Source organism: Thalassophryne amazonica, chromosome 3, assembly GCF_902500255.1.
Source record: "Thalassophryne amazonica chromosome 3, fThaAma1.1, whole genome shotgun sequence".
NCBI lineage: Eukaryota > Metazoa > Chordata > Actinopteri > Batrachoidiformes > Batrachoididae > Thalassophryne > Thalassophryne amazonica.
Window position 1 is genome coordinate 9,476,947 of NC_047105.1, and position 26,149 is coordinate 9,503,095.

Consider the following 26,149-nt stretch of genomic DNA (forward strand, 5'->3'; position numbering starts at 1 on the left):
CAATGACAGTCCGTTTACGAAGGCGGCACGGAGGGCAGTGCTATTCCAGCCGGACCTCGCAGCCGCGATGCGGAAGTCGACTGCATAAGCAGCTGCGCTCCGGCGCCCCTGTCTCATTGACAGCAGCACGGCTGAAGCGATTTCTCCTCTATTTGGGTGATCGAACACTGTTCTGAATCCCCTCACAAACCCATCATACATCAGAAGGAGCCGTGAAGTTTGCTCCCAGAGCGCTGTAGCCCAAGCGCGTGCCTTACCGCGAAGCAGATTAATCACATAAGCTATCTTACTAGCATCAGTCGCGTACATGACGGGACGTTGTGCGAAGACGAGTGAACATTGCATAAGAAAGTCCGCGCACGTCTCCACACAACCCCCGTACGGCTCCGGAGGGCTTATGTATGCTTCAGGGGAAGGTGGGAGGGGTCGTTGAACGACCTGTGGAACGTCACTGTTGCGCACAGGATCGACAGGAGGGGGAGCCGCAGCAGCGCCCTGAGGGCGCGCTTCCACCTGCGCGGTGAGAGCCTCCACCCTGCGGTTAAGGAGGAAGTTCTGCTCGGTCATTAGATCCAACCGAGCCGTAAAAGCGGTGAGGATTCGCTGCAACTCACCGATCATGCCTCCTACAGATGCCTGTGCGCTCTGCTCTTCCATTGGCCGTTCAACAGCCGGTTGACGCCCCTCGGGGTCCATGACGTTGGCCGAGATATCCTGTTGTGAAAGTGTAGGAACACGGACCCACAACAGGGGGCGCAAATGAACGGACAATGGAGGAAGTCAAATAACAACACTTTACTGTTGTGAATAAGCACAACAAACACAGCAGATTACAATAATAGTCAATGGAGTCAATTCACAAAAATGTGTTGTGTGGGCAGGCTCGAAGATAAAAGACGTCTGTCCAAAGCAGAACCGAAACCACACGATTTCCTCCGCCACCGAACCCCGGCAATACTGGAGCCGCCAAGTCCCGAACTCCCAGGTGGCCACTGCCTCCGCTTGTCGGATCTGGTACTGCTGGCGAGGAACAAAAACAGTTAGATGTGGGTGCGTCTGCACCCAGCAACACGTATGGTGGAAAACCACCTCCACCTCTCGTCGGAAAAAGGAAACAGAATATCTGCTGTCCAACACACACAAGCAACAGATATTCACAGTCAGCTGAGAACGTTACCTCCTCGGTAGAGCGATATCTCGGCAAAGAGGTGGAGATGTCGTCTTGCTGATATACCACTGAAGATCAGATGATTGGTGACAGCTGTCGTAGGTGATAAGTGACAGCTGTCACCCCGGCTGCTCCTGTGAGGCGGCAGCGCCCTCTTGTGCCTGGAGCCCGCACTCCAGGCAGGGTGCCCTCTGGTGGTGGTGGGCCAGCAGTACCTCCTCTTCAGCGGCCCACACAACACAATTCATCATATAAAGCAAGAAATGACTGGATGACTGGACCAATGACTGGATACAAAGGTTGAACTTTTGAAACTGCAATACACAAAAAGGCCACAAGATGGAGACAGTTGTCTATCTCACTACAAGCTACAAGTAACATCAAGGATTTCATTTATTAGATCCTTACTCTGGATGGCATTACCCTGACCTCTAGTAATACTGTGAGAAATCTTGGAGTCATTTTTGATCAGGATATGTCATTCAAAGCGTATATTAAACAAATATGCAGGACTGCTTTTTTGCATTTACGCAATATCTCTAAAATCAGAAAGGTCTTGTCTCAGAGTGATGCTGAAAAACTAATTCATGCATTTATTTCCTCTAGGCTGGACTATTGTAATTCGTTATTATCAGGTTGTCCTAAACGTTCCCTAAAAAGCCTTCAGTTAATTCAAAATGCTGCAGCTAGAGTACTGGCGGGGACTAGAAGGAGAGAGCATATCTCACCCATATTGGCATCTCTTCATTGGCTTCCTGTTAATTCTAGAATAGAATTTAAAATTCTTCTTCTTACTTATAAGGTTTTGAATAATCAGGTCCCATCTTATCTTAGGGACCTCGTAGTACCATATCACCCCAATAGAGCGCTTCGCTCTCAGACTGCAGGCTTACTTGTAGTTCCTAGGGTTTGTAAGAGTAGAATGGGAGGCAGAGCCTTCAGCTTTCAGGCTCCTCTCCTGTGGAACCAGCTCCCAATTCAGATCAGGGAGACAGACACCCTCTCTACTTTTAAGATTAGGCTTAAAACTTTCCTTTTTGCTAAAGCTTATAGTTAGGGCTGGATCAGGTGACCCTGAACCATCCCTTAGTTATGCTGCTATAGACGTAGACTGCTGGGGGGTTCCCATGATGCATTGTTTCTTCTCTTCTTTTGCTCTGTATGCACCACTCTGCATTTAATCATTAGTGATCGATCTCTGCTCCCCTCCACAGCATGTCTTTTTCCTGGTTCTCTCCCTCAGCCCCAACCAGTCCCAGCAGAAGACTGCCCCTCCCTGAGCCTGGTTCTGCTGGAGGTTTCTTCCTGTTAAAATGGAGTTTTTCCTTCCCACTGTAGCCAAGTGCTTGCTCACAGGGGGTCGTTTTGACCGTTGGGGTTTTACATAATTATTGTATGGCCTTGCCTTACAATATAAAGCGCCTTGGGGCAACTGTTTGTTGTGATTTGGCGCTATATAAAAAAATTGATTGATTGATTGATTACCAATTTGTGTTGCTAATCAACTTAGAGAATGACTCTCAATTTAAAGTAAAATGTTAGGTATGTGAAATTATGCCAGGACTTGGGAAAATACATTTTAGACAGGGACACCGTTATACCATGCCACCGCACCGCAGACTGTGCAAAACAGCATACTTCGTATGACCGACGCACGACCGTCACACAAATAGAATAAAGAATAAAGAAACAACCTGGTGGCGGCAGCATGGTAGCTAGCCATGCACACCATTTGCACAGGTTACATTGCTAGGCTAGGTTATGTGACTGACAGAGTTAGCACGAACGAAAATAATATCCAACCTTAATTCATATCTGAGTGACCCAGTTAGACAGCACTTTACTTCAGACCAGAAGATCAGAATGTCTCTCACACACAGATATCTGATTTATGAACAAGTTAGGTTGCTGTTCATCAATTAATAGCTGAAGTTAGCCTTCACTTACCGTCATGGCCGTAGTGGTCCCCGCCTCATCCACCTGTTGAACTTCTTCTCCGCCACTTGCTGAGGCTGCCTGCTGCAGATGTGGATGCTCTGCATCCACGCGAAGCAAACATGTCTGTTATTTTAAGACATTTTGCAGCATATGCCTGAAGGGCTACTCTCTTCTGATCCCTGGCTCTTTCAGCGCAACCTTTCCTCTTCTTGCCACCATCCATATCGCTTGTTATTGCTCTGTCCGGCACTGGCGCACTGTGTAGCCCAACCAAGGCCCGAGATGGAGAGGTAATTGGCCTGCCCCTCACCTCATTGGTCCAGGCCACAATCAATCATGACTAAAGGGCCGATCTACCAATTTATGCACCAATAGAAGGGTTTATATACCGGTATCCAGTGTTGCCACAGTTACTTTGAAAAAGTAATCCAATTACTGATTACTCCTTGAAAAAGTAACTTAGTTACTTTACTGATTACTCAATTGTAAAAGTAACTAAGTTAGATTACTAGTTACTTTTTAGTTACTTTCCCCAGCTGCCCACAACAACCCTCTGCCACCTCAACATGACAATGATACTTGTTTTGCCAAAACTCACTTTATAGTCACCCTTTCTTGACTTCAATGAAAATAAATACTTGTTTTATAAAAAGTAAAATAAAGACCTCTTTCTTGACCTCATATTTAACTGTTGACAGCACTGTAACAGTAAAACTTGTAATTTCTAACCTACATTGTTAATAAATGTAACTATTAAATTCTTTCTAACATTCTTCTAACATTTAAATTTTCTCTAAACATTTTACTTGTCGAAATTATTATTATTTTAAGTAGTTATTAGTAGTAAAAAAAGGCTTCAAAACTGGACCTTTAATCTAGGGGTGTTGTGAGGGGGGGACATCCCTGCCCCATGCCCCCATTCCATCTGGATTCGCCCCTGCTATGGCGTTTGAGCACAAAGAATGGATAACATTTATTTATGCAGAAAACATGACCAGATTTACAGGTAAGAAAGTTTTATTGTGTTTTCACATCATGTGGTCCTCAGAAAGAGTGTTTAGGTGCATTTGAGTGGAAAATAGTGTTAGTAAATAAATAAAATAAAATAAAATAAAATAAAATCCGCAGGCCAGCAGGCCAGCTGGCAAATGCCCGGTGTGCAATACTATCAGTCCAGCGGTGTCAGCAGGTCAATGAGCCTTTTCGTATCGTGCACCCACCCTGTGGAACAGTCTTCCTGCGACCATGAGGCAGTCTGAGTCTGTGGACATTTTTAAGTCAAGACTCAAAACCTATTTTTATTCTCTTTCTTATGGATAGTTTTTATTTGTTTTATTCTTTTACTTCTGTTTTTATTTATGTATTTGAATTTTTTTTATTCATTTTTAATTATTTATAATTATTTATTCAATTTTATGTTGACTTGTTTTATGTAAGGCGCCTTGAGACGGCTTTTGCTGTGATTTGGCGCATTATAAGCTAATTAAATTAAATTAAAAATTCTTATCAAGTCCACATCGTTATCGCAAAATAAAACCGTTTTTACTTCACACCTTTGAGCTTTTCTTGTGGCGCTGTCCATTACCTGCGGTGCTGAAACCGATGATTCTGCTCTGCATTTGGTTTTACTTTTTCTGCCAACACATAGAAACACTGTTGCATTTAAATTATGACAAACTTTAAATTATGTCAGCCTCAAACAAGTGGCCGTGGTAAATGAGCCTAAAGAGGCACTTTCCTCCGCCGGCTCCTCACAGCGTGGTGTTGCGTCTTCCTCGCTGACCGTTTTAGTGCTATTCTCTTACAGCCGGTGGGTACGTTTCTAACGATCGCCGTGCTCTTAAGCCGTTACATTACGTCGTGGGCGTAGCGGTTCCTTTGTAATGGCGGCCGTGCCGTAGATGTTGCCCAGGTTTGTGAACATGAAGCGGAGAAGAAGTTACTTCTTTTAAGTTAAACGCCGAGGTTCCCCGGAGGAGGACTTTGCGTCTTTAACTGTCGTCTTTGCAAGCGGTAAACTTAACTGTACCTTTGAACTTTTCGAAATGATGAAGCTCAAGTCAAACCAGACCCGGACGTACGACGGGGACGGGTACAAGAAGCGGGCCGCCTGTCTGTGTTTCAGGAGCGAGAGCGAGGAGGAGGTGAGCCCGGGGATGCTGGGGCTTGTTGGGCCATGCTAACATTAGCGCCCGCCGCTGCTTTTAGTGTCTCGTCCTGGTTGAAATCAACACCGTCAGCGTCACAGCTGTGCTTTGGAGCCGTTGTTGAAAATCAGCTCTTTGGACTCTGATTCAACCTTCAGAATTAGCGCTTTAATGACAGTTTCCACCTTGTACTTACCCGCGTGTTATATAAGCCGCTTTAGCATGTCGGCTAGATGCTAACACTAGCGTGCTAACTAGCACGGTTGCTGCGGGCAGCCGGCTCTCCGCCAGCGGCCACAGCCCACACAAGGCGGCGTGAGCAGCGCCCGTTGAAGCGTTTTCAGCCAGTGGGTGGACGCGCATGATTGCTGGGCTTGTTGAAAATACAGACGACCATAATTTTGCTCCGTGTCACATATAAACGAAAGCAACCGGTTTTGTTAGCCAAACATTGGGCTATGTAGCTTTTAGCTATGCTAGCATTAGCCGAAAGTGAATCTAAAGTTACCTTGCAGTTATGACTGCGACAGTTATTTTTCTTTAACGATTAATCTGCAGATTTTATTGATCATGAAAGGCAACTTAGTTGTTTGGGTCATAATAATTAAATTGCTTTTAAGGCCATTTCAGTCCATTGATATGTTATTGGTTTGGCTTGTCCATCAGTAAAAACACAAATATAAACAATTGAATAGTTTTAAGAGGGAAAACTAATAATAAAAATGAATTATTTTTCCCCTTTACAGTGGACCAAAGCAGTCTTTTTTTCTGTCAGTTGACTAGTCAGTGGAGACGGTAATACTGAAACTGTAAAACTGTTTTGATCCTTTGGAAATCTAAATCCTGCTTTAAAAAAAGTATTGTGTAGTTCTTTCATAGCTTCATGTCATCGAGCAAGTAGCCACCAGTTCCTTGCAGTTAGCAACAAAGGTTGAGGATCAACTTGACAGGCCTGACACACTTTATTTGGCATGCTAAAAGATCCCAAAATTTCCTGTTTATTCGCATATTTGGGGTTGGTAAGGTTAGACCTTACTTGTGTGAAGTACCTTGAGGCAACTTTGCTGTGATTTGGTGCTACGTAAATCAGTGATGAGTTTTCCGGAAATTACCGGAAATCAGGGGTTTTACTCAAGTGGTGAACATTTCCAGGATATTTTTGACAACATACATCAGAGTCCATTCATTCAGTTCCACACCCAAACAGTTGGTGGCGGTTTGCAAGCCGCCAATAACTTCCAGAGAAGAAGGGTTAATTTGTTTTGGGTTTAAGAGCTTAGAGCTTATAAAGTCATATTTTTGGGGACTGCACGGTTGTTTTCCTAACGGTTTACTTTGTTGTGGACATTAAAAGTCATGATCTGTGTTTTTCCTCCAGTAATCATACATTAGTACAATCGTACATTAGTTCTACCTTAGAATTGGAATATATTAGAGACGACATACCTTACTGAATTTTCATTAAGTGAAGCTAACGGGTGAAGCCTTCAGCTGCTAAAAATGCTAATGCTGTTAGGATTCAGACGGGAGTTTTACTCTGTGAGTAAAAACCACAAGATTGAGGTTGAGCAACGGACAAAAATTTGTCTGGGGTGAGTGAAAATAATAGCTACGTGATGTTAAATGAGCTCAGCTGTCAATGCACAGGTGTCCCCTAACACCATTGACCAATTTCATATTCCGCTGATAGAAAATTAGTTTGGTGATGATGAAGTAATTTTTCAGGATGATGATGCATCTTACCACAGAGCAAAGTGTTGCTTTTTTTTTTTTTTTTTTTTTTTTTTTTTTTTTTTACAGGAATAATATATCAACTCAATGACATGGCCAGCAAACAATTTAAAAATTGGTCCATGACAACTGCGTATCCCAGAGCTGCCCAAATCTGTTCCTGGAGGGCACCTGGAGTACCTCTGGTGTTTCCCACATCCTCACTAGCTGAGTACATTTGTCAGAGTTAATTAGCTGTGGATTGAGCATGCAGAATGGGGGAAACATGCAGGGCAGGTGCCCTCCAGGAGTCAATTTGGGCAGCTGTGCTCTATCCATATGATTGTCTACAAACAGCTATTTGAAAAAAAATTATTAGCGTTAGATTGATGGAGAATATTGTTTTTTATTGGTCTATAAGTCTATACCTCAAAGGATTCAGGCAAACAAACCAAAAAAACAGAGTATGAGCAACAATTTACTGGTAGAGATTTTTTTTTTTTAACAATCCCCCCCCCCCGCTGCATATTAAGTGATTCCATAATTAAAATTAATGGAATAAAATATAAAATTTGCTTGAGTTATGTTTCATCAAGCCAGAATGTTCTTCTATTACAGATGGACATACAGGTATTCCATACTTTTTGCCAGAAGTTGTATTTGGACAGGGCACAATCTCCCCATGTTTTGTGCTGACATAAAATATGTTGATATCAAGATGGGCATACTGCAGATTTTCCTGTGTGTTATGTGAAGAAAAAGAGGAGGAAGTCCATAGATTTTTAACTGGGAACAGCTTCTCTTGAAAACAACACATGGTACTGACAGGAAATGGCATCAGTGTGACCAGTACAGAGTTAGTTTTCCCCAATACTGGCAGTCCAACACCAGATTGGCACAGAGCCAGACTTCAGCTTTTCCTCAATGGATTGTTGACACCCTGAACTGACCGTGTTTTTGGTTGGGAGGAAAAACTATCTCACTGACTCACACATATTGACAGTGTGTATGCATTACAGCTAGTTACGCAGTGTATACAGACCGGAGGCGCTTACCTCGTTTAATGAAACTCTCCACCATCATTTGCCACATATCTAGGTAACTGAATAGTTAATTATAATCAGCAGGTAACTAATTAAACCGAAACATGAAAATAATAATAACCCGTTTGTACACTCTGTCAAATTCAAAACTAACAATCAGCACGTGATGATTTGTTAATGTTCACTTCTATAGAAATGAACTGGTATTTGGCACTAAATGCTTTTAGCAGGACAGCTATTGACTAAATTGTTAATTGAAAACAAATCAACACATTAATCCAGACTGTAAATAATTATTGCAGCACTAATGGGGGTGGAGGTAATTCAGTGTTACAGATTATCTTGTGTGTTTTTTTTTTGTTTTTTTTTATCAACTACACATCTCTGCTGTCTCAGTTAATAATTTCAGACAAGCTGTAATTACAAACAACAAAATAACTCTGCTGCTGAGGTTTGTTTTCATGCACTGCCTAACAGCTTTAAATAATTGATTAAAGCATTTCCTTGATTTGTTGACTTAAGCATTTTGGTCTACATTTTTGATTTCAGTTAATGTTTATTATTGTTATTTTGATATCACTTGGCGAATAATAATAATAATAATAATAATAACCTTTATTTTTATAGTAATTTTTGGTGAAGATTATGCTAGTGCTTTTACAATTAAAAACAATAGTCATAATTAACAGTACACTGTCTGAAACCAAAACATGATTTATAAAATCCTGCACACAGCTAAAAGGTTATACAATAATGAACAATTATTGCGAAAACATGGAAAATGCTAAATGGACTGCATTTATATTGCACTTTTCCGTCTTTCTCTGATTGCTGTTGCCAGATCAGCTTTGCAGGTTGGAGCCTTGTCATGGACCATTTTCTTCAACTTCCACCAAAGATTTTCAATTGGATTAAGATCCGGACTATTTGCAGGCCATGACATTGACCCTATGTGTCTTTTTGCAAGGAATGTTTTCACAGTTTTTGCTCTATGGCAAGATGCATTATCATCTTGAAAAATGATTTCATCATCCCCAAACATCCTTTCAATTGATGGGATAAGAAAAGTGTCCAAAATATCAACGTAAACTTGTGCATTTATTGATGATGTAATGACAGCCATCTCCCCAGTGCCTTTACCTGACATGCAGCCCCATATCATCAATGACTGTGGAAATTTACCTGTTCTCTTCAGGCAGTCATCTTTATAAATCTCATTGGAACGGCACCAAACAAAAGTTCCAGCATCATCACATTGCCCAATGCAGATTCGAGATTCATCACTGAATATGACTTTCATCCAGTCATCCACAGTCCACGATTGCTTTTCCTTTGCCCATTGTAACCTTGTTTTTTTCTGTTTAGGTGTTAATGATGGCTTTCGTTTAGCTTTTCTGTATGTAAATCCCATTTCCTTTAGGTGGTTTCTTACAGTTCGGTCACAGACGTTGACTCCAGTTTCCTCCCATTCGTTCCTCATTTGTTTTGTTGTGCATTTTCAATTTTTGAGACATATTGCTTTAAGTTTTCTGTCTTGACGCTTTGATGTCTTCCTTGGTCTACCAGTATGTTTGCCTTTAACAACCTTCCCATGTGGTTTGTATTTGGTCCAGAGTTTAGTCACAGCTGACTGTGAACAATCAACATCTTTTGCAACACTGCGTGATGATTTACCCTCTTTTAAGAGTTTGATAATCCTCTCCTTTGTTTCAATTGACATCTCTCGTGTTGGAGCCATGATTCATGTCAGTCCACTTAGTGCAACAGCTCTCCAAGGTGTGATCACTCCTTTTTAGATGCAGACTAACAAGCAGATCTGATTTGATGCAGGTGTTAGTTTTGGGGATAAAAATTTACAGGGTGATTCCATAATTTATTCCTCAGAATTGAGTGAGTCCATATTTTTTTCCCTCTGCTTGGTCTAAAAAAGTAACCGTTACTGACTGCCACAATTATTTTTCCTGATTTCCTATAGTGTTTCTTAAAGCCAGAAAATTGCCATTTGAAATGACTTTAGTTTTGTGTCATGTCTGTGATCTGCTTTTTTTTCTACAAAATTAAACAACTGAATGAACATCCTCTGAGGCCGGTGATTCCATAATTATTGCCAGGGGTTGTATACCCCTGCAGATACTGAATTAACTGCTTGTATTGGACTCTACCTGCATGTTCTGCTGACATACAGTATTTTAAATTGTTTTATTTTAATAGAGGCAGCAGTAGCCTTGGTAGCCAGCTGGCTTACAATAGGCTTCAGAAATAAAATAAATTGATAAATAAGCTGGTTTCAAGCTACAGGTATCTTCAACTACACATTAAGATAAAAGCCTGCTTCTGATTTCCATAGTGTTTGTCATTTATTCCTTGCAACAAGCCAAAAAATTGCATGTATACCCATATACAGGTATGCAGTATATTGCAGAAACAAAACAAACTTGCTTTTTGGCTTGATCTGATGCATCATAGTTCACCTATTTACAATCATTTTATCCTCATTATAGGCCCTTTTTAATTTGGACAGTTATGAGATGATAGCATTTATTATTTTTATTAATAATAATTGTTAATAACTAGGGTTGGGTATCAGGAACCAGTTCTTTTCAAGAATCATTAAGAAATGATTCGATCCGCCGACATCAGTAGCCTTTTTGCTTAACGATTCCCTTATCGGTCCTTCAGAATGGCCGTTGTTTTTGAGGGTGTTTGTCGGAAAAATGATTATTTCTCTACGTTGATTGCAGACCCTGCAGCGGGTCTGCAATCAGCTGCTTCTGCAGCGTGACTATGCTTTGAAGTTTGAAGCAATGAAGCAGTGCTCTGACCCGTTGGCTCTTTGCTTTGCTGCTTTTCAGAAGCAGCAAATCTGCTTCTTAACCCCTCTCAAAGCCATTGAAATTTGTCAGTCGTGAGTCACTTTTGTGCGGATTAAAGTCACTAACTGGAACTCTTGTCTTGTTGCGAGAAAGAAACGAGAATCGTCCTCTGTTCGCACAGCTCCAAACGCTGCCGAGTCAAGCCCCTTTCACACCGGGCCCACTTCCAGTTGCGTCGTGCTGCGCCATGACGACGCCACGTGGAAGCAACCCAGTGCACATTCGATATAGCTCAATGCCACAACAGCGTGAGGGACACAAAGGATGAAGCGAATCAGACGCCAAAAATTAAACATGTTTAATTTTTTGCATCCTGTGCTCGACGCAGAAAGCAACTGGTTTCAGTGCAAGTCAGGGCAGCGCAACAGCACTCAACGTGACTGGAAGCCACACCCTCATAATACAACGTTACCCGATGCCAATATATGAATCCTGCTGTGTTCCATTGCTCCCGAAGTATAAATCACGCAGGATTGTTTTTATACCTTGTACACAATGCAGTAAAACCGTGCTCAAAAAGAGCACAGAAAAAAAACTTACTGCGGATTACAGCTGCTGTTGCTGCTCCTCACTCTTCTCTCACAAATGTGTTTATATAAAGTCCATAAAAGTCCTGCTCACAGACTGATTGGCAGAGACAGGACATGTCCACTTCCAGTAAAAAGACTGGACATCTCCAGTCCACTCATGGACAATTCATTCGCACATGCACATGTGAACAATTAAAAAAAAAAAAAAAAACTGTCTGGCTGCAGGCAGTTAGTTCCTTGTTCTCCCCTCAAACTCTCTCATCACTGTGTTAAATAAAGGACAAAAACGACAAACATTCTGCTCACAGACTGATTGCCAGAGACAGGACATGTTCACATCAAGTATAACTCCAGACATCTCCACATTTTATCACGGAATCTTGCGATCAAAGGAGGAAAGATAAACTACAACAGAACTCAGAGCGCAGCCCTGCACAAGAACAAATATAAACTAGAAGAGAAATCGGAGTGCACAGTCTGGTTGCAGCCAAACTGTCCACACTGATTCTCTGTGCAGAGGATCTGGAGGCTGCGTCCTCACCTCCTCTCTTACCCCCTGCTGTGTGCACCTGACGCAGACAATTCCTGCATCGTCATGACGCCACACGAAGCAACTTGAAAGGGGCTTTAGAAAGATAGTCTGGTCGGAATGAATAATTTCAAAGCAAATCGCCATTTAAATCAAATGACACCTCTTTCCAAACGTTGTAATACAAACAAACTGCAATTGATCAAAACTTTTTTCCCTCCCAAAATGAGACATCCTACGCTGACGTGCAGCAGCCGGCTGAGCTCAGCTCAGAGGTACGGAGTGACATTCATGCCAAAATATCTGAAAGGAAATGCTTTTGACAAAAACTTCAGATTTTGTTTATTTCTATTTATGTCCCGAGATCAAGGATCCAGTGACCAATTTCATATTTATTTACTTTAAGACTCAATAAAATGTTGCTTACATAGAAAACCTGTAAGGCCTACATTTAGTACACAGAAAATTCACAAGAGGTATCGATAAGTGGAATCGATAATGGTTTCTATCGATAAAAGCTTATCAATACCCATCCCTATTAGTAATTTGGAAGGGATGGACTCATTCATTTTGTCACTGCATTTTACAGGTTGCATATCAAACCTTTTGCCAAAGCCTGGAAATTCATAACACAAACCTAAATGTAACACAAAAAAGTCACTCACTTGTGAGTCACTGCAACCCTGTGTTATCTACCCTCATGTGGTTTCAAACTGGGCGAATGTTTTTATAGTGACTGGAATGCCAACGCTACCACCAACTCTGGGGATCACACAGAAAAAAAAAAGACTGACTAGGGCTGCAGCTATCAATTATTTTAGTAATTGAAAGTAAAGAACCGGTTCCTGATACCCAACCATAGTTATTAACAATTATTATTAATAAAAATAATAAATGCTATCATCTCATCACTCTCCAACTTAAAAAGGGCCTATAATGATAAAAATTATTGTAAATAGGTGAACTTTGATGCATCACATCAAGCCAAAAAGCAAGTACAGTGGTCCCTCACCATAACGCGGTTCACCTTTCACGGGCTTGCAGTTTCGCGGATTTTTTTTAGTGCAATTTTGCATGCTTTTTTTTTTTTTTTACAGCGCATTGTGTTCTGCATCCTTATCAGGCGGGCCAGTTGCAGCATTGGTCGGCATCACCGCGATTGCTCTCATTGCCTCCGATGCCTCTGGGCCACTCACACTGCCCTCCTGTCTGCCGTGCGGAGCTGCGTCAAATCTGGCGTATGAAGTGTGTAGTGAGGGGTTTTACAGCCTTAAAACATCTATAATAATTGCAAAAAATAGCGCTGACTACTTCCCGGATTTCGCTTATTGCGGGTTATTTTTAGAACATAACTCCCGCGATAAATGAGGGACCACTGTAATAGACAAATGCACTGCTTCGCTTTAAATGCGCAGTAAGCTATTTCTGATGATCAGCGTGGACCCTCTTTCTCTTAAAAGGCTTTATTTTACTCTTTGTGTCATGTTGGAAAGCGGTAGCTTTTGGTGTTACATTGATTAGCTCTTACATGGCTTATGTGCATGCTCTAGTATTCTGTTTTTGTTTTTTTTGTTTTTCTGGGGACGTTGCAGTGCCACACACAGGCCTGGCATATGTACTACAACGTTAAACAGAGCTTCGAGGCACAGAACGTGCCTCAAACATTTTTTGTAATCGAATTATTCAAGTTACTCGACTCGATTCAGCCCTACTGTTGACAAATGTCTTCAAATTAGACTGTTGCAGCTGAAATGGTCTTATTTGCGACATTGCTTTGTAGGTGCTGTTGGTGAGCAGTAGTCGACATCCTGACAAGTGGATTGTTCCTGGAGGAGGAATGGAGCCAGAGGAGGAGCCCAATGTTGCTGCAGCTCGAGAAGTCTGTGAAGAGGTCTGTTCTGTTAAGGAGTCTCATATTTCACTTCAAGTTAGGAGAGGTATTGGGTACATTTTGTAACTGTCTGACATTGCCTAAAATCATTCATCTGTGGATTGCACTGGCAAATTAGATGGACCGCTCTGTCTGCCTTTAGCTAAAGATGCCTTTCTTGACTTATGTCATAGCCAGGAATATTACTCTGAGAATGATTTCCATTTTCAACATGGCACATTACTTTCACTGTAGCCATCTTTCATTTATATTGAACCATGCCTGTGTTCTCTCTTAAAACCCATTTTGTTGCTGTTGTCATCCTACTTGCGTGCACGGTGAGAGCCTAGCAACATGTAAGCTGTATCAGTGTCATCTTACAAAGCAGTGTTTAAGTGTCAGAGGAGGTCAAGCTGTGATTGAACACTGGCTGCCCCAGCGGTTCCTCCACAGCAATATCCACTCCCGCAGCTACTGCAGATGAAGGAAAACCATCAGCGTTCTTCCTTTGTGTGTTTCAGTCAGTTCTCTTATCGATTTTTGGCGAACACTTCAACACATCATTGAAATCAGCCAGGTTAAATCAGGCATGGACCCTGTGAAGTACATCACTTTGGCATTTTGAGCAGGGTGGCGACAGAAGCAAATGCTCCAAATCTCACCCGGCTGTCGATTATGTAAACTGTATAAAGCCTATTCTCTGTGAGTGACCCATCACATTGGATGCTGTTTACTGGGTTTGGTGCTTACAGGATTGTGAGGTATGCCAACACATTTTCATTGGGTCAGAGTCCACAACGTCATGTTTCTGCTGTTTGCTTAAAAAACATTGTTCACAAAATTTGTAATGACTTTGAGGAGCACTTCCTCAGCTTGTGATGGTGGTGGGGCACACTCGCATAGTGGCTAGTTTTCTTCTGATGACTTTGAGTGATGACAGATTTTTGTTTGACACTTTTCCAGCAATGTCTGCAAAGACATACTGTTCTGTAGCAGACCAAAGGTTAAAGCTTGTGTCTTTATATATCTGGCTGTCCAGAATCTCAGCTAGGTTTGGTAGGCGTTCACCCTGGCCATGCATGATGGAGACACAGGACAGTATTGCATAACGTGTATTACAGCCTCAGTGCTGTTCTTTCTCCAAGATGATGCCCAGTAGTCTTATCAGTTACATGAATGCTGGAGCTAGATAACATTTTCCATCTCATGCAAATTCTGGCTGACTTTTGGCCTGTTACCTAACCCTTGGCACATTGGTGGCGTTTCTGTCTGTGGGCATGTCCCGTTCCATATGATCTCTCTGAAGACCTCCAGAATGTAAGTGTATGGAGTCGACATTTATTTATAGAGTGAAACTGGAAACCTGAAGAAGTAGCTGTAAAGATGTCAGCAAGTGGTCTGGCACGGTATCGAAGTCTGACCCACTGTTCAGCTCTGGAATGAGAGTTGTCTTCCCTAGAGAATATAACGTTGATTGTCCTTGGATAATGATCAAGTCAGAAATTAATCAAGGAGAGGTTGTGGCATTTGTGTGACTTGAGCTTCAGGATTCATGGGTAGAGTAACAACTGTGCACTGGAAAATTATTCACAGTGCTTCACTTTTTCCACATTTTATTTTTCGGATGGGGCCGATCTGATCCACTATTGGTATCTGGTACCGACACCAACGTAATTCACAGATCGGAAAATTCCAATCCAACCTGCGGACATTTCTGATCCAGGAGTCATGTCTCTGTGTGTTTTCTGCTGAAGTCTCCAAAAGGCATTCCCTGCGGCTGCTCTACTAGCTGGCTAAAAACTGTGGAATGGATTTCCTGAATGGAGGCATGTCTCAATGAGACATGGAGTAATGAGGCACACCTCCGTTCAGGAACTCCATTCCACAGTTTGTAGCCACCTAGCAGGTGAGCATTAAGCAGCGCAGTCTGTGGCTAACCAACTTTCATCGCAACATATCCACTGTATTTTACATTAGAAACACTGCAAAGCAAGACAGCAACATGCAATGTTTGCAAAGCCATTGTGCCGAGATGCAGATGCTCTGTCATAACCTACAATACAGCAAACTAAATCAAACATCTGAAAAAGTGCCACAATAAAGAGCACAAGGATTTTTTTAGTCGGGACCAGAAAGACAGAGCCGACAGGATGGGTGCGATGATTTACCCAGACTGAATCTAAATATGAGTAAATTAAGTACTTTTATTTATATTTTGGTGGTTTCTTGTTGCATTTTGGAAATGCAGAAATGTGCTCCTTGTTTAAAACAGTAGTACATGTACTCCGGACGGGTGTCCCATCTGGTGTTCAAGAGATGAAACTTCAGCCACTGACCCAACAATGGCCCTGTTTATATGTACATAAACATGTATACTAGGGATGCACGATTATTGGCCGATAATGGCCTTTGTGACATCACACAGATAATTCCGATAATTAAAAAAATTCACTGATAATAATAAAGACTCTTCATCCCCGTTTCGCTGTTGATCTGAGTGCTGTGCGCCTGGTATTCCTCAACCCCTCCCTTCTCTGACCGTGCTGTCGGCTATTTGTGATGTAAATTTGCTGCGCAGTGGTGTATTTAGAAAACAGAGAAAATGGCGTCGTCCGTTTGGGCTTTCTTTACCGTGTCTCAGGAAAACATTTCATTGGCAGTTTGCAATGCATGCTCTGCAGAAGTTTCACGGGGAGGGAAAAAGGCGATGAGCTTTAACACAACAAATCTGATAAGTCACCTTAAATTTCGCCATCGTGGAGATTTATGGACTCAATACGAGGCCGCCTGTTCTGCTAACGCTAAAAGAACCGGAGGCAACGGTGGCAAACGTAAAGCTACGGAGCCGCTAACTATTGAGGAAGCGTATCAAAGAAAGCAAAAGTATGACCGAAAAGAACCAAGGGCGACAGCAATTGATGACAAAATCATACAGTTTATTACGCTTGACGACCAGCCTTTTTCAGTCGTTGAAGACATAGGATTTTGTCAGCTAATGCGGCACGTTGAACCCCGCTACGAGATTCCAAGTCGCCGCTACTTTGCAGACACTTGCCTACCTGCGCTATACAGTGTGGTGGCCACACACATTCACAGTCTGCTGACGAAAGATGAATCTGACTGCAACTATTTCAGCTTCACAACAGACATTTGGACGTCAGACGTGAGCCAGTCGAGCATGTTAAGCATGACAGCACAATGCATTGAAAAAGACTTTAAACTTTAAAAAGCAGTTCTACGCGCCCAAGAGCTCCCCGGGTCCCACACGGCACAAGCAACTTGTGATTCTTTTGAGAAGATGTTTAAGCACTGGGATATTGCAAAAGATAAGGTACATGTTGTCCTGCGGGATAATGCTAAGAACATGATAAAAGCAATGGATCTGTGTCAACTCTCAAGTCTGGGTGGCGTGGCACACACACTGCAACGTGCTATAAATGAAGCTGTGCTAAGTCAGAGGAGTGTGGCTGATTGTATCTCAATTGGACGAAAAATTGTTGGCCACTTTAAACATTCACAAGTTGCCCCTACTGCTCTCTCAACATTACAAACCCAGCTAAGTGTTAAGCCCACTCAACTACAACAGGATGTTCCAACAAGGTGGAATAGCACCTTTTATATGCTACAAAGTCTGTTGCAGTAAAAACAAACACTGGCTGTATATGGAGTGGATGGAAAATTGCCAGCAATGCTGAATTCATACCCGTGGACACTGATTGAAAATATGCTGACCATTCATGACCCTTGTGAACAGCTAACTCGGGACATTAGCAAGGCTTCAGCTACAACGGCAGATGTGATCCCAGCCATCCAAGCCTTGAAGAGACTTTTGAACAAGACTTGTTCCTCTGACCAAGGTGTAAAAACTGCAAAGAGCACCTTACTGGAGGCTGTCAGCAGAAGATTTGGTCACATTGATGAAGAGCCCTTGTATTTAATTTCCACATTGTTGGATCCAAGATATAAGGACCGCTACCTCACTACCGAAGCTAAAGAAAATTCAAAGAACATGCTGTTGGATGAATTAAAGAGCCAACAACTGTGTGATATTTCAGGTACTATTTTTTGTTTACTTATCCCAATTTATCTGTCAACAAATGTATTATTTAACATTGGTAATTACTTATTTTTGTTTTTACAGATGTAAGGGCGGTTGAGCCAGAAACAAAGCCTGTTGCAGGTGGACGCAATTCTCTCCTTGAGATGTATGCTGAAATAATAGAGGAAAACACAGATGGAGTTGGTCAGCCAGAAAAAAACAAATGGAAGAGCAGGTAAATATTGAAATGAAAATATTTGATCATTTGATTGACCTATACTATGTTCTGACATATGTTTTACTGTCAGTTACAGGCCTACATTTCTGAAGCCACACTCCCCATGCTCACTCAAAAAGCCACCATGACACCGTTGGACTACTGGAAAAAGAACAAGTGCCTCTTCCCAAACATGGCTCAGCTTGCAAGGAAATACCTGTCTGCCCCTTGCACAAGCGTTGCCAGTGAACGCTTGTTTTCTGCAGCTGCTAATGTGATGGATGAAAAAAGAAACCGGTTAGGATGTGAGAAGGCACAGATGATTCTGTTTGAAGAAAAATCTTCCACTTATTCACAGGGGTGCCTCAAAAATTGTGTACAAGTACATGTACTGTTTTGAGGAAGGAGTGCATTTCCAAAATGCCACAAGAAACCATCAAAAAAATAAATAAAAGTACTGAATTCTTTCACCAAAACATCAAATCTATGCATCTTAGATGGACCTTCTGGCAAATTGTAGTTGAACTTTGAGACCTTCTCTTATAGAAAATCCTCCTCCCTACCACTTCATCATGAAGCTGTATAACTAGAGATATAAAATCAACAATAATGATAATAATAAAGCAAACAGAGCTCTGGTATCAGAATAGTACTGATATCGACAGATATCCAAATTCAGGCATCTGGATCGGATCGGAAGTGAAAAAAATATGGATTGTTGCATCTGCAATTTTGTTGTTCTAGCCTTATTCCAAAGTGGATGAAATTCACCCTCCCCCCACCTCAAATTTCTATACACAATACCCCATAGTGATAATGAAAAAAATAAGAATTCACATATATGTAAGTATTCAGTCTTTGCCATGAAGCTCAAAATTGAGTTCAGGTGCATCCCATTTCCACTGATAATCCTTGATGTTTCTACAGCTTAATTGGAGTCCACCTGGGGTAAATTCAGTTGATTGAACAGGATTTGGAAAGACACACACCTGTCTACATATAAGGTCCCACAGTTGACAGTCAGAGCACAAACCAAGCATGAATTCAAAGGAATTGTCTGTAGACCTCTGAGACAGGATTGTTTCAAGGCACAAATCTGAGAAGGGTACAGAAATATGTCTGCTGTTTTGAAGGTCCCAGTAGCTGTAAGTAGAAGAACTTCAGATCCACCAGGACTCTTCCTAGAGCTGGCCACCTGTCTAAACTGAGCAATCGGGGGACAAGGGCCTTAGTCAGGGAGGTGACCAAGAACCCAATGGTCACTCTGTCAGAGCTCCAGCATTCCTCTGTGGAGAGAAAAAACTTTTCCAGAAGGACAACCATCTCTGCAGCAATCCACCAGTCAGGTCTGTATAGTAGAGTGGCCAGACGGAAGCCACTCCTTAATAAAAGGCACATGGCATCCTGGAGTTTACCAAAAGGCACCATCCCTACAGTGAAGCATGGTGGTGACAGCATCATGCTGTGGGGATGTTTTTCAGCAGCAGGAACTGGGAGACTAGTCAGGATTGAGGGAAAGATGAATGCAGTAGTGTACAGAGAGATCCTGGATGAAAATCTGCTCCAGAGCGCTCTTGACCTCAGACTGGGGCGACGGTTCATCTTTTAGCAGGACAGTGACCCTAAGCACACAGCCAAGATATGAAAAGAATAGTTTCAGGACAACTCTGAATGTCCTTGAGTGGCCCAGCCAGAGCCCAGACCTGAATCTGATTGAACGTCGCTGGAGAGATCTGAAAATGTCTGTGCACTGACGCTCCCATCCAACCTGATGGCACTTGAGAGGTGCTGCAAAGAGGAATGGACAAAACTGCCCGAAGATAAGTGCACCAAGCTTGTGGCATCATACTCAGGAAGACTTGAGGCTGTAATTGCTGCCAAAGGTGCATCAACAAAGTATAGAGGAAAGGGTGTGAATACTTATGTACAAGTGTCTTCTTTTTTTTTTCTTTTTTTTTTAATAAATAAAAAAATCATGTCATTATGGGGTATTGTGAGTAGAATTTTGAGAAAAAATGAATTTACTCCATTTTGGAATACAGCTATCACATAACAAAATGCAAAAAAAAAAGCAGTAGAAATGTGACAGTTAAACCAGATTTTCTGTTTTGCTTCATTGTAAGCAGATGCACAGAGCTGTGCCTGTGTTCAGAACAGAACACTGTATGTTTTAGAAATATGTTAAAACCCTGCTTTGCATTATTTACGCAACAAGTCAATTTTACTCATACTGTGCGTGTCAGTCTCGCTGTTTCATAGCGCGGTGCTGGCGGAGCACTAATAACATGCAGGGCCCACAGTGAAAATCTCAAATATTTCGCTAGCCTGTGTGTGTGTGTTTTTGACAGATGTCCTATGTAATGTGAGGTTCGTACACATGGTTTTCACCAGCATGAACAGCCCACAATTTTTCATACATGGTTCTTAAATTTTTACTGAATATTCATATCCTGATAGACAAGAAGTGATTCAGTTTTCAAGATCAAAGTCAGGAAAAATCCCTATCTTTAACATTGAATGGATATTCAATAATTCATACCTCTGTCAAAAAAGATCAGATTTCTTTCATATTTGATGTAAGATGGCATCCTTTATCGACTGATAGTTTGATCTGGATCTGAGCCAGATTACAGATTTTATGGCCATTTAAATTTAACATTGAAAACCCCGTTTAATGTATATTTTACTTTATATCTTAATCAAACATGCCTACTTTCATATTTGAAAGTGAGGTCCAGACTGACACTCACTATCACCTGACAAAGTTTGATCCAGATTGTGGATTTTGTGGCCATTTGAATTTAATATTGAAAAGCCCGTTTGATGCACATTTTGCACATTATGTCTCAATCAAGGGTAACTCAATCCAGGGTTCTAGCTAGCGCAGACTTGCATTACGGCCTGTTACGCTATAATTTTGGACCGTTACGCTCATTTTCAATACAGCTTCTGTAATCAGCCATTTCTGCAGCGCGACTCTAGTTTGAAGCGTGAAGCAAAGCAATGCTTCGATTCAGTGGCTCGTGGCTCTTTGATTCGCATCTTTTCAGAAGTGGTAAGTCCACTTCTTAACCCCTCTGAAAGCCATTAAAATATCATGAGTCATTTTTGTGTGGATTAAAGTCGCTAACTGGGACTCATGTCTTGTTGCAGTCAACAAACGAGAATCATCCTCCGTTCCTTTGTCACAGCTCCAAACGTAGCACGGCTCTCTGCTGAGACCGAGTCCGGTCGGAATTAATAACTTCAAAACGAGTTGCCGCTTTAAATAAAATGACATCTCTTACAAACATTACAATACAGACAATAAACTACAATCGACTAAAACGTTTTTTCCTCCTAAAATGAGACATCCTGCATTCTTTATAAACCTGACAGCACAGCTGCAAGAGCTCAGCTCATAGGTATGGAAAGACATTCATGCCAAAAATGTCTGAAAGGAAATGCTTTTGACAAAAACTAACAGATTTTATTTCTGTTTATGTCCAGAGATCAAGGATCCACCATGTAGAGTTTATTATGTCCAGAGTTTAAGGATCCAGTAACCAATTTCATATTTATTTACTTTAAGACTCAATAAAATGTTGTTCAATTTCAATTTAATCAGGTTATAAAGCACCAAATTACAACAAAAGCCGTCTCAAGGTGCCTCACACAGAACAGTTCAACATAAAAAATTAAAATAAATAAAAATAAAAAATTCAGATACCTAATTAAAAACAGAAGTAAAAGAATAAAACATAACAAAATAAAAACTACTCATAAGAAAGAGAATAAAAGTAGGTTTTAAGTCTTGACTTAAAAATGTCCACGGGCTCCTACTGCCTCACTGAGGGCCATGTACTGGCTAACCCAGAATGAGACTGTCCACTCAACAAACCTCCCCAGCCTTCTGGACATGATGAAAGGACTTGGACTGCTGTACCTGGCTTTTCCCCTTTGGGTACCCCGAGAATGGCCAATTTTTAGCTTGAATTTTCAAAAACGTCCCCCCTTACGCCCCCCCGGTCGCTTCGCTCCCTCGACATTACCTCTACGCTAAAAGTTTATCCCAGCTAGAACCCTGCAATCACTCATTTGTGACAATGAGGTGCAAACTGGCACTCTCAATGAATAGCCTAAGTTTGATCTGATCTGTATTGGGAATTTAGCAGATATTTGATTCTTCTTAACACTGACACACCCCTTTGATCTATATTTTGTATTAGGGATGCACTGATGCCGATCTCGTATGTATGTACTTGTAATCATTGTGATGTCAACCTCTCAATGCATTGTTTTTGTATTGTGGGTCGTTCTCGGCAGCCCGTGAGCAGGCGGAGGTCGCGGTTTGATGGAACTGCACACTTCTCCCACAAAGTGTTTGATGCTGTGAGCTTTTGTCTCTCAAAGAGCAGTGATGGCAGCACACCTGCATTGAGCTTTACTAAGTCATTTTTACATTGTTTACACGTGTCAATTCTTCCTGCTCAGACAGCCATCCAGGGGCGAATCCAGGCGGCAAGAGAAAGGGGGTGCTCGTCCCTCCACACCCGTAGATTAAAGGTCCACTTTTGAAGACAATTTTTCATACTGCTACTACTATTATAATAATAATAATTTTAACAATTAAAATGTTGAGAAAGAATTTAAATGTTAGAATTTAATAGTACCATTTATAAACAATGTAGATTGTAAATTGTAATTTTTACTGTTACAGTACTGTCAACATTTAAATATGAGGTCAAGAAAGATGTCTTTATTTTTCATAAAACAAGTATTTATGTTCATTGAAGTCAAGAAAGGGTAACTATAAAGTGAGTATTGGCAAAATGGGTTATCATTTTCATGTTGAGCTGGCGGGGGGTGGGGGGGAGGGTATTGTCAGCAGCTGCTTAAAGTAACTAGTAATCTAATTTAGTTACTTTTAAAATTGAGCAATCTGTAAAGTAAGTAATCAGTAAAGTAAGTTACTTTTTCAAAGTAACTGTGACAACACTGGTGCTCACAGACATAAGTAAAGTTAGTGATGGACAATTTCAGTTCAGTTATTGGTGTTGTATATTTTGTCGTGCTGAAGTCCACAGGTTACATTTCAGTGAGATGTCTGGCAGTGTCATGTTTGTTAAGAAACACACTGTTAATGTTAAAGCACAATTTGTTGTAGTAAAAAAGCGAAGTTACGTGATTTAAATGAAATGTTTGTAAATAAAAACAAAGCTGGTGATATTGGCAGTTACAGTCAAAAAGTAAGGAACGACTGATGAATAAAACATTTTCAAAGTCATAAAACTGTAATGGTATCTTTAAGTATTCGTATTGGTACTCCGTATCGACGAGTACCCAAATGTAAGTACTTGTACTCGGTCTGGGGAAAAGGTGGTATCAGTATCCCTATTTTGTATTATATTTTAGCTTACGGAAAGCCATTTCTAACAGGACCTTGACCTTGAAATTTTTTTCCAAGGTACAAATTTGTGGAATTGGAAACTAGTGTTGGCCAACGTTTGCACTGTATGAGCGCAGTGTTCTACTTTACATTGTTATCGCCAAATAAAAAACAAAACAAAACATAAAATATCACTGGCGAGTTACCTGTGGGGATCCATGGGCTCTAGATTGGGTAGTGTTTATAAAATTTGTAGGTGACATTTTTCAAGGGGGGTAATAAATTTATACAAAGTTTCAATAGTGAGTTGGAATGGCATTTGAGTCCAGAATGTTTTTAGAACCTTAGACCTCAACACTTTTTAGAGGAAGAACTCAATCCTTTTATTTCCTGTTAATTACATAATTTTTAATGTTAATTTACTGTTTTAATGTATTTATAAATTGTTTATGTTCTTGTTATCATATACACACTATTGTTAATAGTTTTAGTATTATTATCATCAGTGGTGGTCAAGTGGTTAATGCGCTTGGTTTCAGTTCGGAAGGTTCTGGGTTCAAATCCCACCCCTGCCACATTTTTCCATGTAATGTGGAGTTGCATCAGGAAGGGCATCCGGCGTAAAACCTGTGCCAAATCAACATGCAGATCCACCTTGGATTTGCTATGGCGACCCCGAGTGCAAACAAGGGAGCAGCCGAAGGGACTTACTTTATTGGTATTATTCTGTTTCGTCATTTGATTTTTAAATGGACTACAATGAAAATGTGTTTTCACTTTCTTGTGTCATCCATGTATTTTTAATGTATTTACAATTATATTATGTACTTACATTGAACTTACTAAATAAAATGACATATGCTCCACTTCCCTTTTAATGTATACACGATTTACCGCCCTCTGCTGGAATGGCGTCTGAGTCCAAAATCTAATTATGAGCATCCATTGATCATTGTTGTTAGCTAATAAAAGCCTTAAAGAAAATACTTATTATTAGTAGTAATGAAGGCATGATTTTTATATATATGTCACTCTAGACTATAAGCTGCAGGACCTCCCAAACTACAGCCCAAATTCCAGTGAAGTTGGGATGTTGTGTAAAATGTAAATTTAAAACAGAATACAATGATTTGCAAATCCTCTTCAACCAATATTCACTTGAATACACCACAAAGACAAGATATTTAATGTTTAAACTAATAAACTTTGTTTTTGTGCAAATATTTGGTTATTTTGAAATGGATGCCTGCAACACATTTCAAAAATGTTGGGACAGTGGTAACAAAAAAGTTGATGAATGCTCAAAGAACACCTAATTGGAAACACGCGAGTGTCATGATTGGGTATAAAATTAGCATCCCCAAAAGGCTCAGCCATTCACAAGCAAAGATGGGGTGAGGATCACCACTTTGTGAACAACTGCATGAAAGAAATAGTCCAACAGTTTAAGAACAATGTTTCTCAATGTTCAATTGCAAATAATTTAGGGATTCCATCATCTACAGTCCATAATATAATCAGAAGATTCAGAGAATCCAGAGAACTTTCTACACACAAGCGGCAAAGCTGAAAACCAACATTGAATGCCTGTGACCTTCAGTCCCTCAGGTGGCACTGCATTAAAAACCAACATCACTGTGTAAGGGATCTTACTGCGTGGGCTCAGGAACACTTCAGACTATCATTGTCAGTTAACATAGTTTGTCGCTACATCTACAAGTGCAAGTTAAAACTGTACCATGCAAAGTGAAAGCCATACATCAGCAACATCCAGAAACACCGCCGCCTTCTCTGGGCCTGAGCTCATTTGAAATGGACAGATGCAAAGTGGAAAAGTGTGCTGTGGTCTGATGAGTCTACATTTGAAGTTGTGTTTGGAAATCATGGACGTCGTGTCCTTCAGACAAAAGAGGAAAAAGACCATCCAGATTGTTACCAGTGCAAAGTTCAAAAGCCAGCATCTGTGATGGTATGGGGGTGTGTTAGTGCCCATGGCATGGGTGACTTTGTTACGGCCTGGCTCAAAAGCCGCAACAAAACATGAGGCACACACAGGAGCAGACAGGCTTTTAAAACCTATAACAAATATTTATTAATAAAAATATAAAAAGAAAAGAAAAAGGAAGGAGTAGCAAGATAACCAGCCAGAAGACCAAACCAGGACCAAACGCCCACGGCCGCTCTCCAAGCCGTGATCCAGAGGAGGAAGAAGCAGAGCATGCAGAGACGATGAAAGCCCCTCCTTTTATAGCCCAAGGCAGAAGACAACACCAGCGCCTCCCGGTGGCCAGGACAATATTATCCGATTGCGTCCACGTACAGCTGAAATGGTTCGTTTAAATGTGGGGCAGCCAACACCGGATCTGCACAGAGGAGCTTCTTCACACTCTCAAATGCCTCAATTTATTTTCCTTTATATAGCGCCAAATCACAACAGAGTTGCCTCAAGGCGCTTCACACAGGTAAGGTCTAACCTTACTAACCCCCAGAGCAACAGTGGTAAGGAAAAACTCCCTCTGAGGAAGAAACCTCAAGCAGACCAGACTCAAAGGGGTGACCCTCTGCTTGGGCCATGCTACAAAAATAAATTACAGAAATAATTCACAGAACAATTCACGGACAAATATACAAGAATTGCTGTTGGTGCACAGGACAGGAGGATCGCCAACACGAACACAACTCCCATCTCTGGATGGAGCTGCACCTTAAACAGAGAA

The 26,149-nt window shown here is 41.2% G+C and overlaps 1 protein-coding gene across 1 annotated transcript in view; it reads left to right on the forward strand.

The window, feature by feature from the left end:
• The first annotated feature begins 4,962 nt into the window (after positions 1 to 4,962).
• Positions 4,963 to 26,149, forward strand: part of nudt3b (nudix (nucleoside diphosphate linked moiety X)-type motif 3b) — a 46,222-nt gene continuing 25,035 nt past the window's right edge. Inside the window, exons 1-2 of the mRNA XM_034165669.1 lie at positions 4,963 to 5,250; positions 13,719 to 13,829. Of these exons, the coding sequence (XP_034021560.1) occupies positions 5,152 to 5,250; positions 13,719 to 13,829 (210 nt within the window). The 5' untranslated portion in view covers positions 4,963 to 5,151. The remainder of the gene's footprint in view (positions 5,251 to 13,718; positions 13,830 to 26,149) is intronic.